This window comes from Agelaius phoeniceus, chromosome 1, assembly GCF_051311805.1.
Source record: "Agelaius phoeniceus isolate bAgePho1 chromosome 1, bAgePho1.hap1, whole genome shotgun sequence".
In the NCBI taxonomy this organism is placed as follows: domain Eukaryota; kingdom Metazoa; phylum Chordata; class Aves; order Passeriformes; family Icteridae; genus Agelaius; species Agelaius phoeniceus.
Window position 1 is genome coordinate 131,125,231 of NC_135265.1, and position 15,086 is coordinate 131,140,316.

General features: G+C 36.6%; 1 protein-coding gene across 5 annotated transcripts in view; it reads right to left on the bottom strand.

Annotated features, from left to right (window-relative positions):
- VPS13B (vacuolar protein sorting 13 homolog B) overlaps window positions 1–15,086 on the bottom strand; it is a 434,757-nt gene that overhangs the window by 84,794 nt on the left and 334,877 nt on the right. For all 5 annotated transcript variants that reach the window (XM_077187531.1, XM_077187521.1, XM_077187524.1 and 2 more), the window contains one exon: window positions 9,695–10,102. In XM_077187531.1, the coding sequence (XP_077043646.1) occupies window positions 9,695–10,102 (408 nt within the window). The remainder of the gene's footprint in view (window positions 1–9,694; window positions 10,103–15,086) is intronic.

Genomic DNA, 15,086 nt, shown 5'->3' on the forward strand with positions numbered 1-15,086 from the left:
ATAGACAAAAATCACACCCTTGTTCCTTCTAGCAGTTGTACCTACTTGTCCTTTCAGGGATGAGCTGATTCAGTATAAAAAAAAACACTGTTCACTGTTAGAAAAACTGCAATGCAGAGACCATTTAGACAAACTTGCATGTAGTGATGTTTTGAGGAAGCTTAAAGAAAAGAAATGAAGAACGAGTATGCATAAACCTTAAAAAGCAGTAGTAAGTAAAGAGATCTCTGCATCTGAGAGAAGTTCCAGTAAGGTACTATTTCTATGGAAATCCCAAAAGTACACGTTCAGTCTGTGAAGTGCTTTCCCATGACTAAAGCAATCACCTCAGAAAAGTAAAGATGCATAATAATTTTCCCTTGTTTTTGCCATCCCACACACTATTTTCAGTCAGTTCTTCAATGCATCTCTCACAAACCCCTATTGTGGAAGTCAGCCTTCACTTTCAATAGATTAAATCAAAGTCTCCATTTGAAGTGAATTTGAGATGGCAGCACAAAGAAGTAATATATCTTCATAAATGATTGCTGTGACATGTAGAAGTCAACTTGTGCTGTTTGGATTATGGCTCATGAACACCAATGCACTTTTCAGTACGTGCAATAATTTACTTTTAGGAACAAATAGTTTCATGACTTTTAAAATACTCCTCCAAGAGACTAATAAATATGAAGCACTTGCTTTGGACAGCATTTAAAAAATGCTGCCAGCCCTCCCCTGTCAGACTCCAGCCAGAAACACAATAGCACTACAAAACACATCCACACCATTGGAGCAAAAGAGAACTTAGACCAGGCTTCTGTGTGCTATTGTAAGGATTACCTTTATGATGACATATGCTCAAAAGGAATATCCAGGTATTTCATATGGTTGGAATCAATGTAGGAGGGTTTAAAAATAGCTAGCTTGTCACATTCCAAAAATAACTTTGCCCCAAAATTAAAGGCGGAGATCATTACAAAAGAACAGTGAAAAAATTTTACCTAAAGACATTTACTTTGATATTCTAACATCTTTTTTAGTCAGTACATACTTGATTTATGCTAAGATTTAGAAAGACATCTCACAGAATCTGAGTACCCTAATACAGTTTTACACATACTTAGATTAGGGTTTATATATAATTATAGTAGAGTTGCATTAGCATTTGTCAATAATAGGAGGCTTAATCCTTGTCAAACTGCTGTGTGTGCATAAATCCTTTTGTGTGAATAGAAAAAGAAAGAGCTGGCCCATTTTAATAGATGCAGCAAATATATAAAAACAATCCCTGCCTTACAGTAACAATCACTTAGGGTTTAAGCAATACAGGTATTAAAAAAAAGCTCTGTTTGTTCTTCCTGGTTAACAAAGGGAAAGACAATGTTTTGACATAAACCATGGACTTTCTGTTTTCAAAAACATTTCAGTGTTGACATTTGAATCAACTCCAAAATGAGTAGAAATATAGAAGGAGCTTTTTTCCTTCTATTATTCCCTGTGCATTTGCTCTTCCTTAGCTGCAAATGCTGTTTGGTTCATTGCACTGTCACCTAATGCAACACAGAGAATGATTTTAATTGGCAAACTTCAACAGGGGACAAAAGAATTAAGAAAATGAAAACACATGTATTTTAACAAAGGTAGCAAATGGCACTGAACTGGCACTTGGCTCCTTTTGAAAAGCCAGTAGCTTTGCTACAAACAATAGCACTATGAAGAAAATTGCTTTTCTGAGTTTGGGGCAGCTCAGCAACAAGAGTGTGTCCCAGAGCACAGACCCAGCCACGCTGGTTCAGAGGCATGTGAGTGATGTGGTCTCACTGCCAGCAGCAGCCTGTGGAATGTATTTCCACCCAAGGGATCCTGGTGCCCTCTGAAGGAAGAACTCCAGGCTCCCCCATGCGTCCTCCCTGCCTGGGTGGCAGAGATACAATCTTCTTCTTGCTAAAGATCAATTAGCAAGTGGTTTTCCTTACTACCTTCTACTAAAGTGAGTCTGTGGTATTTGGTTCTGAACATTCACTCTTCACATTTGTAACTTCAGTAGCTACTTTCAGATTGTCATTGACATTAAGACAGCTATTAAAATACAAATATGCTGTTATAGCTAATATATTGGTACAACTATCTACAAAATTCTTTCCTCTTAAGAAAACTGTAGATACATCACATACTGAGTAGTTATACTACAGTTACAATGCTCTGTTGACAAATATGCTTGACAAACCATCTTCTGAGAAGAAAGGGTAACAAAGCTGTGAAAATAATTACAGGGGAAGTACTGCAGTTAATTTAAGAGCCAGCCAATTTACTCAAGTCTGGAAACAGCAGTAGCAAACAAATGGTGAAGCATAGTAAAGAACAATTTCAAGAACTACTTTCCAGGAGAGATTTAGTTAACAATCCACTGACCGCACTGGATTTCTCATTAGTACCGAGCTGAATCTTATGATGGTTCCTCCTCCCCATGAGAACAATACTTACATGTTACCAATTAGCTATTCTTTAGTGAAAGAGTTTTTCAGCATTACATTGGGACACATATGGGCTCTGTAAAAACATGAGATGTGTAACACACAGTAAACAGAAAGTAATGATCTTAACCAGGCCAAACCCTTGAATTCATCACTAATAAATGTCCCCATGCATTCAGCGGTACTGGCTGCTGGGAGCCTGTTTTCTTCAAGTACTTCAAACACTAAAATCCAGGAACATTTATTATTTTAATCCATTACAGGCAGTGGTTGATTTAACTTTATTGGTTGTGGTGGTGGTAGTAGTTATAGTAGGGGTAAAGCTATGTTCTTTTACACATCATTTCAAAAGGGCTTAATTATATTTTATAGCTCAGGCCAGGAATCCTGCTTGTTTTGTGTCTAACAAGGTTCAAATGGAGTTCAGGTCAGTGATGAATCAGAAGAGAAGTCAAAGATGGTTATCTATTTGAAATGAGCTCCTCTCCCTTAAAGAATAACTGGGCAGGTACATCATGTTCATTACACTACTGCATACTAAATAACTGAAAAATCTCAATTCACTTGGTGATTTGGTAATTTTGGATTTTGTGATGCCTAATCACAGAGGGCATATTAAAGTTTAGATCCAAAGGGATTTTAATTATTGGTCAAGGCTGTCTTGGGAGTACAATAATTTAGAATATACTTGTAAAGTTCCATATTGCCTTACGTTATTCCAATTAGGTGAAGAAAAATGCATATTATAAACCAACAAAAATAGTGTTCATATTGCATCTGTGAGTCCAGCTTTCAAAAGTGAGTGCTATATTGATACGAGTAGTACTTGGTTCTTTTATCACAAACATTTTTAGATACCACCAGGTTTCAGAAAAGCAGCTAAACATTCTTACTCCAGCTCTACAGATGGACATGGGGATGTTCTTCAATTAAGAAAAAGATCTATGCATTTTCACATCTTAATTTTAAGTGGCTGGTCAAAAACTTTGGCTTATTATTAGGAGATAGCTGGTATCTAAAAATGTCTTTAAAGTTGTAGATATTTAGCGCAACTGAAAAATCAGACACTGAAAAATCAGAATGGTTGCCCAGCAAATGAAGCATTACAAAATAGCAGATGCCACTCAAAATTTATTCAATACAATCACCACAAAGTTGATTTAGAGTTACTTTGATGTCCTGCTCCTCTGGCTCTACACTGGATTCAGTGAATTTTAACTGCTTTAGTAAACTAAATCATCCATGAACTAGAGGGTAGCTTTTCTTTATAAATAAACCATCCTGAAGATAGTGCCTGGCAGCAGCTGAGCTCTATTTGGGCCTCTCTAACCCAGTCAATTATGCTTGTGGAAGTTCAAGGCTTGACAGATACACCCAGGCCACACAAACCAAACAGGTTTCTCTGCACTCTTGGAACGTGGCTCCTGAGGATCAAGGACAGTCCAGGTCCAGGCTTATTCCAGTCTTCTCCCTTCAATCCTTCCTCGTTTGTATACTTCTCTGTATTCTCATTTATGCCAGCATGGTCATTAGGTGTACCTCTCCACCATCCTCTCCAGTGAGCCAAGGAGTCAACCTTGTTGCAAACTCTTCTTTTGTATTGGGTTAGTTTTCAGACAAAAGAGTGCCCTGACACAACCCATTGATCAGCTACCTAAGTAACTGAGCTAGCACAAGGCCCAGTGTAGAAATGTGTGGCTACAATAACCTGAATTTCCTATGAAATTGCACCTTTTGTCTGGGCAGCAAGCTAGTGATTCCATCCCATAAAAATATTCTTGACATGGAAAAAGAAGAAACATGTCAGTATACCATCAATTTAAACCGCTTAATAACTGGTCCCTACGATTGGAAATAATGTCTAACCTCTGTGTCCTATACCTCACACTGAAAAATGAAGACTGAACCAGAAGAACATCACAGAAAGCATAAAGTGTATAAAGAAAACATCCAGCTTTCACTGTTATATCTATTGTCTCATGAATTTAAACAGTCTATTAAATTGACTTCCACGTAAATACTGTATCACCTACTATCACCACATACACACTGGGATCCCACTATCAAAAGAAATTCCAGTCGCAAAAAATATGTAACTAATTTTACAATAAAAACTGAAGAGATTAAAAACCCAACCATATTTGTTCTGAATCAAATTTAATCTGAAATACTTTTAAAGCTGAGTTACTCAGATAGCAAATGCAGGTCTACAAAATTAGTGCACACTGTCTTGAACAAAAGAAGGTTGAACAAAAAACCTTCAAGGAACTTTTAATTCTTTTTTTTACTCTCTGAAGTTAACATGCTAGTTCATCAGTAGCAATTCTGAACCCTATTACAAAGTATCAGTACGGAATCTGAGCAGGATTAATACTGGTACTCAGTCCTGGGATTAGATGGTGTCTTGTTTCATGGATTTCAGGCCATCTGTTCTTCCCTCCTACATTATACTCCTGCAGAACTATAAACGCACCTCCACCTCAGGGACTATAGAAAGGAATTAGAATTCTTCTGCTTTTCATTATCACAAGATTCAGTAACTCATTTCATTGTCAGGATAATCCCCTTTTACTCTTTCTTTTGTGCTTGCAGGATATGCCAAAATGACAAATAAAATCCCAGATGTTAGAGACCTGATGAGGTCTCCACCTTTCCTTGAGTGTTGGATTTAAGCTACTTGGGACACGGTGTCAAATCTGACAGGACCCTGATGCCCACACCCAATATTCATTAAGGTTTGTTAGTGATTTGTATAGCTGTCTACAAGCTGCACTTCCACCTCAGTCCTCAGTGGCCATTTAAATATTTAGTTTGTCCTCTGGCTTTTACTGACAGAGAATTAATTTCCTATTGTTCAAGTGTTGGAAAGAGTTTATATTTCTTTCTAAAAGTAACAAACGCCTTCTGGGTGTTGTAAATGGCTTGTTACTGCTGCATATTATTTTAGGTAGTCATATCTAATTTAAAGTTTTATTTCCCCATGGGCTAACTTGCATATCTGCAGCATCCAAAGGCTATGACAACGCCTTAGCAAAGTTTTCTCGAGGGAGTTAGTTAACTCCAAATTGAAGTTTGGTCTTCATGCTATACCAGTTCATATCTGCATTTAATTTCTAAAAGTACTGTAAAGTATCTCAAGTATGTAATTATTTTCAGGTTTAGTAAAAATACTTGCAATTATCATAGGCTCAACTAGTGTTTATTTTTTTCCCCCTTATTTATATGCTAAAGTAATCATTTCTACATATGGGACAAAGGGCTGGGGAATTCTGTGTATGATCTTTGGAATATTTTATGTCCGTAACTCTCTCAGTTCAGACACTGAGCAGCACGACTTCCCTCCCGTGTCCAGCCAGAGTAAAATAAGGCTCCACTGAGGGGCTACAGGCTTCTTGCTGTCTTTCACTTTGGGCAAAGAACAGTCCTCAACTTCTCTTAATTTATCTGCTCTTTTGGCAGGTAGGTAGTGCTAATTTCAACTACAAACCTGAACTAACTGAAAGCCATATGTTTAGACTTGCATTCTACTTTCTAGTATTTCTTGCTAAAACTTATTCAATTCTAATGCCCTGTGACAGTTAAGGAGTGAGTCACACACCTCAAGCATGGTACCAAGTGATCTCAGGTCTGACTGGGTACATGGGACTCAAGCTCTAAGCATTTGTGGAAGATGCCATGTACTTCAGAAGAGAAAAATCACTGAATGAGGTCTAACAGCAGTTCTTGGAGTTAGGGTTTTCATCAACAGTACAAATACACTGCCAAGCTAAGGGTTTGGTTTTCAAAAAAATGGGTACAAGTTTTAACTCCAAGCCACAAAATATAAAATGACTAGAGATAATTGTTTTATTGGACATCACTATGATGAAGTCCCACCCTTAAGGGCATCAGGAAAACTATAATGGTAACCTCTTTTAAATTAAAATTATTTTTTTAAAGGGATTTTGTTTTGTTTTATTATTTTTTCTTTTTGTCCCAGTACACTGGAATACAGTCTACAACAGTATTATTTTACTAAAACCAAAATAGTGAGTATTTAAACATGAGTACAGAGAGGAACATAAGTATTCTAACAGAAATAGTAACCATGTTGTTATAAGTAACTGTTGTACTAAAACCTGAAAAATGTCCAAAAGATGAAGTCCCTTGACACACTAAGGGTTTGGGGTTGTACAACAGTGCAGCAGTATATATAGAAATAGAGGTGTTTTAGTTTTATCCAATTGCAATGTGAGTGTTCAACACTTCTAATTAATTTTGTTAGAAGTGAAATCATTCAACTAATTAGCCCCAATTTTTTTCAGAAGCTAAAACTTCTTAAGTTTCGTAAGAATTTAAGAAGAAAAATGAAACTAGAATGCCTTTAGTTTCCATGATTAAACCAGTACAGTCTAGAGGGAAAACTGATAATTAAAAGACAAATAAGTTGGATAGCAAGTTTTCTTCTTAATTTCAGCTGAAAAGAAATGAAAGCAATACACAAGGTCACGCACTTTTATTTTCCCCCTATAAGGGAGGGAAAATGCCGACAATATATATTCTTGTGAGATTTTGTTTTGCTCAATAATTCCTAGCAAATAGGATTCCTTACAAAACAACTTCATCTCCTGCATTGAACCTCATCTGGAAAAGGGGTCATTTACACTGTTTATAAAACACTGCCACATAAAACGTGTAAAAAACCATATTTCACTAAAAATAGCTTGCGTAAGTAAGGGATTAGAGTAGTTTCTACTGCTATAATTGTTCCTTTGTAGTTTTTTCCATGATGTTTTTGAATAGTGTTTTTAACTATGTTTATTAAATTCAGCACATCAAAAAGGATCAAAGAGTAAGCTAGTGAGAACCAAAGAAACCCCAAGCGTATTGTGTTGTCTCACTGGGGAGTTATGCAGATTCAAGTAAACAAGTGCAAATTGTTGAGGTTTTAATGAAAATTTTCTACAATTATTGTATCTGAAGTCATTCTATATAATAACATCTGTACAGCAGATGGCCATACTGTACAAAAGGCAAGCAATGCTCCTTTTTCTTCCTCTGTTTTAACAGTACATCTGAGATGACTACTTTTGTCATTGCGCTTAGCTTGGTTCAGCAAATAATTCGTAAAATGCAGCTGCTGCAGATGGTCATAATAGTTATTCGACTGTAAAATCAAAGACACAGGGAAGTATTCACGTCTTAGTTTCATTCTATTAAAAAAACCTGACATTAACTCTGTTCAGCTCAAAAGGTGTATCTATAAAACCTTTTATAAAAAGAACAGTAGTGAAGAACTGAGGTATTTAAATGCTCCTTCCTTTCAAGACACAGCTGAAAACTTTTAAAAATTGGGTTAGCTTGCATAATTTCTTTGTAATAATAAAGCAAATCTAGTTAGCAACTGTGGTATTCTTCTAAAGGATTTTTAACATTAGATTATAATACCATTTCCCCCACACTGAGTATTTTATCTTCTCTCCTGAAGTCGTTAATTTCCACCTTGGTTTCTATCAGCACTTTAAATTCAGATTCACAACCATAAAAAAAAAAATCCAAGCAATTTCTTAAAAGATTTTTTGACAATTTCAATCAGTTTTGTGGAAGTGTATCTTTTGCTCTAATTAGAACTTAATTTATTGCACCATCACAACAGTATGCAAAACCTCATGCAGATGTACTTTTCTTTTTATAAAGCAGAGATAAAGCATTTTTAACTGGAAAAAAATGTGAAAAGCGTCTGCTGATGTCTACTAATTTTCTGGTTATGGAAGTTCTTTATATAGAATGACTAATGTCCATTTTCATTAGATTTGACATCAGTATTGCTCCACTTCACAATGCCTGCCAGACTATGACCATACTGAAGATTCATGTATGGCTTATACCGCGTAAAATAAAGATTGATTTCCTCAGACTGCCAGAAGAATTAAGAAACAGAACTTCATAGCTGAAAATGTTTCTGAGACTTAACATGCAGGGCAAGGTAGGTCCTCCTTCTGGGAGGATGAAAACCTCCAGGGTATGTGAAATACAGTGTGAGTTTGCCAAATTGCTTTATAGAACAGTGAGGGAGCAGCCCGGCTTTGATGTATCGAAGCATGATGTGGACACCATAACGTACCATGGGACAGATAATGCACAAATGATAGAGGGGAACCCATGGAAGGGAAGAGGATTATGAAACAGAAACAGAACTAAAACTATTTAAAGCACATTATAAAGGCTTTTCTCAGTTGCAGTGCCTTCTATGCTGGAGTTATTATCCGAGTGGAAAAGCGTGGGAACACAGGCACTGTTCCTGCCTGCACTGCTGTTTATTAATGGATAAATCAAAAGTTTCTGGCCCCGGCACTTTCACGGGTTTTCATGTCCTATGAACCTTAAATTTTTCATTTTTAACTTTTAAAACAATAAAGAAGAACTGGAACTTGCTGGCCTGAGGAAAAATATTTCTGATGAAAAAGAAATAAATCACCACCTCAGCTGGCCAACAACTTGTTCCTCTCAGCTAGAGACCATTCTGCCTCTCAAACTACTCTTCCAACTACCTACATCTGGCTCATCTCCACACCATGGAAATATACCATCTTATTAATTTTATTGAAATGCTAATAAAACAATTTACAATGACACTCAAAATATCTCTATTTTAAATGAGCCTCTGGTATCTGGTTAATCGTACCCGAGGCATAAAGTTTCTTTGCAGTGCTTCAGTAATGAGGCCAGAGTGCCTATTTTCCCTGTGTGACTCTCAGGTGTGCAGAGGAAACGTGTCAAAATTGAAAACTTCATAAATCTGGAGAAGAATAACAGCATGACCCAATATTTACATAGTAGCACCTGTCAGGGCTCTGAACAATTATTTTTACATTTTTTTTAAGACAGAAACAAAGGTCCTAACAAGAAAATCTAGTTAAAGAGTGAAAACTGTCAAAATTTTGCCCTTTGAATTATATGCTAAATTATTGGAATTCCAGAGGGGTGGTTCTCATAACCACCATTTCAGCCAGAATTCCATCAATAAATTAGTAATTACAAGCTAGGGGATATTAACTACAGAATTAATCATTCTTGGGTGCTCCCTCACAGAAAGGAGAACTTGGGTAATAGAGTCTATCAGGGATTTGCTATTCTCTGTTGTGGATTTATGATGTTGGCTGGAACAGTTCCCTGCAATGCACCACACTTTGAAATGGTCACTAGACCACCACTTACACAAACCAGTAGCTCTTCCAACTTCAAAAAAAACCTCTTACCTGCAGTTTTATGTCCACTTTTAATGTTCAGGCTTCCACTGAGGTTTGAGAAAGAGACTAACAAACAAGGTTTGCTGGGGTGTGGGATGGTTTCCATCAAAACAACCATTTGAACAGTGTGAATGGAAATTTTCTGGAAGCAGGAAAGGGCTTGCCACAAATTTTCTTGCATTGAAGCCTTTTGCACAGTGCTGGTGTGGGCTGCAGGTAGAAAGTCCTTTGTACTGGGGTGTCTGGATATCAAAGTGATGTCCTCATCTGGAATAATGCCAGCTGATGAAGCAGCCTCCTTCCTGGGCACATCTTCATTTGTGGTTATGATTTTCTTCAAGAACTGGTTTATTTGGTCAAGTCTGGCAAAACTGAGATTTGCTTTCAAAGGTTTTGATATGTCCACATTTATGTCAGCTGTAGGAGAGAATTGGAGAAAGAAATGTGATAAGTGATAGTGCAATTATTCAAGCTGTGTGCAAATGTAAGCATTGAGTGGAAATAGCTTTTCCATCATATTTCCACCATGTTTCATTACAAGGACTGAATCAATGTTAAAACATAACAAAACTGCATTTTTAGCAATAAATCTGAATTAAAATATAATGAAAAATTACTACAAGCAAACATCACTATGAACAGTTTTAAAGGAAGAAACAGGGTACAAAGTGGATTTTATTTCGTTTCTTCCCAGGGATCACCACAGAAAGACACACACTTTATTTGAGTGTGTAGGAGGGGAGATACATTAGTTCTTTTGTGTAAGAATAAAAATATACTTCACATTCTCTTGAGTTTTATATCCAGAAGAACTATTTGACTAAACTCCAAAGCTAACAGCGAACATTTTCAACACATTTAAATGAGTGAATAACATGTGTATTGTGTTGTTTCCTACACAGTTCATATGCAGCAGTCTTCAATGCATTTTCAAGATGAAATGTGAAATAAAAAGCAAATACAAAAACTGAGGTACATTTAGATTTCTTCATTTTCCAGGGAGAGTGGAATAATGTATTGCTTTAAAAATTTTTTTAAAGTCATTATTATTTTTAAAATGTTTTTCATCTCCTCACCAAAAAGGATTTTGGTGTTTCTCAGACTATTAAAAGACTCACAGAATTTTTAGGAACCACAATTAATGTGAACAACATTGTTAATAGTCATATCTTGGTAGCTGAGATGTAGGAATTGGCAAAATTATTTCACAGATAGGAAGCAGGATTTTATGAAGGGAGAAACTTATTTTTGTGCTGCAGCATCAGTATGCAACAATTCCTTACAGAAATCCAGCTTTTAACTTAGTTTTTAGGATTTTTCATTTCAAATTCAGTTTTTTACCAGTAATGAGACAGCTATTCTAGTTAGTGGGAAAAGGGCTTTTCCCTTTGCTGTTTGACTGCCACTGCCCCAACCCCATGAACCAAAAGTGATTAAAATTCTGTGCATATATCTGAACTAGATGAAATGTTCAAACAGCACTACTTAGTTTTGAGTTTCATTATAAATATATACAGGAAACACTGTCTGTTGAAGGTTTTACACAGATTAATGAATATTTCATAGAAACTAGTTTCAAGTTGTCCAGGACCACATCTTACTTCTAACACTGATGCAAACTAATGAGCTTGATTTTCCCATCCTTTAGGTAAATTTTTACACCAATGCTAAAGGGCTGTAGGGACCGAGTTTCAGAGCTGCTTTTAAGAGCAGGTTTATACTGATTTCAGAGATTCACAGGCATGTGGCAAAGTACTTTTCTGATCCCCTCCCCCAAGAAATATCTGGCACATTTTCTACAAAGATAAGAGAAATTTATTAATGGCTGTGTAAGATCTGTCATACCTGAACTAAAAAAAACCAAAACAATATTAGAAAAATGTCTGCACTATTCCACAAGCTACAGCTAACTGAAATTTAGGACTGGAAAGCTATTTTGAACTAAGAACTTTAATTACTGGCTTTCTGAAAATGCTTTCTCTTGCACTGAAAGCCTTCCACACTAAACTAGGAACTGGCAAAACACTAGCTAATATGTGGGCCTTGCAGGAAGGCAAGTACCAAAGTTAGAAAGCTGGGCATTAGAAGAAAACAGGATTGGAGAGGGTTGTTAAACACTGAAACTGGCTGCCCAGGAAGGTGATGGAGTCACCATCCCTGGAAGTGCTCAAGAAGCAACTGGACATGGCACTTAATCAAGGTCTAGCTGACACGGTGTTGATCAAAGATTGGACCCAATGATCTCAGAGGTCTTCTTCAACCTCAGTTATTCTGTGAAGATTTTCAGGCATCCAAAACCACAAAAATCAACTTAAAAGATTTTCCAAAATCCTTATGTATTGACATTTTAATTAAAATCACAGGAAGAAAAATGTCATAATACTTTGGAAAAACTCCCTATCCTCTTGGCACTTGGAATATCCTAAGATTTGTCTGCCTTCTATGCAGACTTCACTGGACTTCTCCTTCCTTTGAATAGAGAAAGGAGTTAGGAAGAAATTAGAGACCCATGTGACATTATGACATTAATTTATTTACAATAGTCAAATGGGCTGTTTTTAAAATGAAATGTTAAAAAAACAACTAAACAACTGCCTTATAAATTTAAATTTCTCCCTTACTACTGCAGTAATAAAGGAGTAAAATAAACAGATGCAATTTATTGCTTTTGCTAAATAATTGAGTTTCTAAGTTAGTAAAGGAGGACCCTTATTCCTTGGTATGGCAATTTTCACATCCAATTGCTTTATCTGATACACATCTAATTGCCAGCACTTTCCCTATGGTAATATATTTCAGAAGGGGCAAAAAACCCAAGAAACCTCCCTGACACCCAAAAACTTCTTAGACCTAAGTTGACTCAGCAGATGCCAAGGGCTTAGCCCAAAGCTTAACACACCCAAAAACTGAGTGTGAAGGATGGCAAAGGAGATGACCACAAAGGCAGAAGCTCCTTTTGGGGCTTCCTTTGGCCAGGGCAGAGAAGACACAGGGTACTGGTGCAGCTCAGTGCTGGAACATACTGGGCACTTGGGCCTGTGCTTTTATCACTGCTCTTGGCCACTCATCCAAGAAGGCAATAAAAAAAGGGCCACCAGGACACCAGAGAAATGCAAATGACTTCCCTCTTTTCTGTTTGGAAACTGTGCATGTCACACAGAAAAATGCTGTCATGACTGAAAACTTGACAAAGTTTTGTATGAAATTATTATTATCCAGTAAATCAGTCCTGACAGAATGTGGTGGCAGCCAGAAGCATAATTGCAGAAAATGTGACTTTGGAACCTTCACAAAATATTTTAACTATCTCATAATGATACAGGTTATTTTTACAACTGGTTAAAGATTATGTAAAGAGATTCTTTGGTATTTTAAGTAAAACATTCAAAAAGAAAAGAAGAAACACAATTGAGCAATCTTTAGTCTTTGACCTCTTTTATACATTATCATTAGGAATGTAAAAGAAAATTTAACATTCCTTCTAAGGAAAATATATTTAAGTGATGGACAGAACAATGAAAACTGATGAAACATGAAGAGCTATTTATAGGAGTTGATTAAGATAGATATTCAGCTGCTTCACCAGACAGTCAAAATGCACTAAAAAGAGCTTTAAAATCTATGAATCACACAGATTCAAGTGGAATAAATTTTTTGGGGTGCAAAATCCAAGTGTAACTGTTTTTTTAGATTATTTTAAACACCTGGGAAGAACAGCACATAACACTGTGCAGATTCTATACCCGTAGGAAAACACAGGCTTCCTGTAACTCCACTAACTCTTTGAATTGCCCAAAATTACATCAGAATCAACACAGAGCAAAAGGTAGTTCAAAGTCATCTTTAACGCCTCAATAACATCGCCTTCTCCTTTGCCTATTAGTGACTGGCTACCAAAATTATAACCCAATGCATTCTTTAGATTTAAGATGCATTAGCAATAACTTATTTTGCCAGGTGTTATCTATTTCCAGCAAAAAAAAAAAGAGAAAAATTTACTGTGCTTGCAAATTGAGTGCATCAAGTGAGTTATTTCTGTTATGCTTAAAGCAGAGGGAACTACTTGCTATCAAAGCACTTTTGATTACAGTACAGCATTTGAGTGTAGAATTTGAATTGCTCTTTCTCTTCCTCAATTTCTTCACTACTTCTCTTTAGATTGCCCAGTAAATCCATGTATTTCAATTATTAGTTTCTAATTAGCCTTCACATCTTTCTGAACAGCAGCTAGGAAACAGAATGATGAAATAACTAGTGAGTTAAAAGGAGATTAGATAAATATAAATAAATTACACTTATTATATGCTCCCACCACACCAGGAGATGACTTAACAGTGGAGGAAAAAGAAACACTTTGGAATAATGAAATCAGAGAGGGAATTCAGGTCCCAGAGGCGATTCTACAGAGTTTTATGTTAATGTACACCTTGTGGGGGACCAAAAATCAACTGGAATAGTTTCCTGAAAACCGTTTCCAGCTATTTTCTCATTTTAAAAGTTCCAACTTCACTTGACCCGTTAGTCATCATATTACTTACATTTATTATGTATTTTGAAATCTATTACAAAAAACCCAATGGATTCAATATGGCCTGTTTGAACTAAATCATAACAACTATAAAAAGAAACCTATGAGCAGCATTCTGAAATTTCTGTCTGAAGCAATTTCTTTCTTTGTCATTTTATTACTTAGAGCTTCAGATAAAAAAATTCAGGGTTCTAAGTATTTTATTCTTGTTCTCCATAACATTCAAATTTGTATTGGGAAGATATAATTTTCATCTGTGAACTTGGGATAATGATGTTACTCAAAAGGACTTTTTATTTGGAAGGCTAAGGATGAACAAGCAACACAAAAATAATGAAAGCTCCTAGCATTGTTGGTCCAGGTAAATTCCAGCTTACTGAAGCTGGGAGCTTCAGTGGACTTATTCTAATATATGCCATAAGTTAATGTACAAAATGTTACTACTTCTATGACTTAAAAACTACCATAGTATTTTCTTAATCTTAGATACCAGAGAGTAAATGCCATGAAAATCAGTCATAAGCTGAATAAGGACATGCTGGATCAATGGGCCAAGTCTATGAGGTTCAAAAGGTGAAATATGAGCCCTGCACTTGTGTCACAACAATCCTATACAGTGCTATAGCTTGGGGGAAAGGTGTCTGGAAAGCTGCTTCTTGGAAAAGGACTCGTGGGTGCTGGTTGACAGGAGCTGAACATGAGCCAGCATGCCCAGGTGGCCAAGGAGGCCAAAGGCATCCTGGTTGTATCACCAATAGTGTGGCCAGCAGGACCAGGGCAACAACTGTCCCCAGTACTGGGCACTGGTGAGGCCACATGTCAAGTGCTGTGTCCAGTTCTGGGCCCCTCACTAGACAAAGGACATTGAGGGCC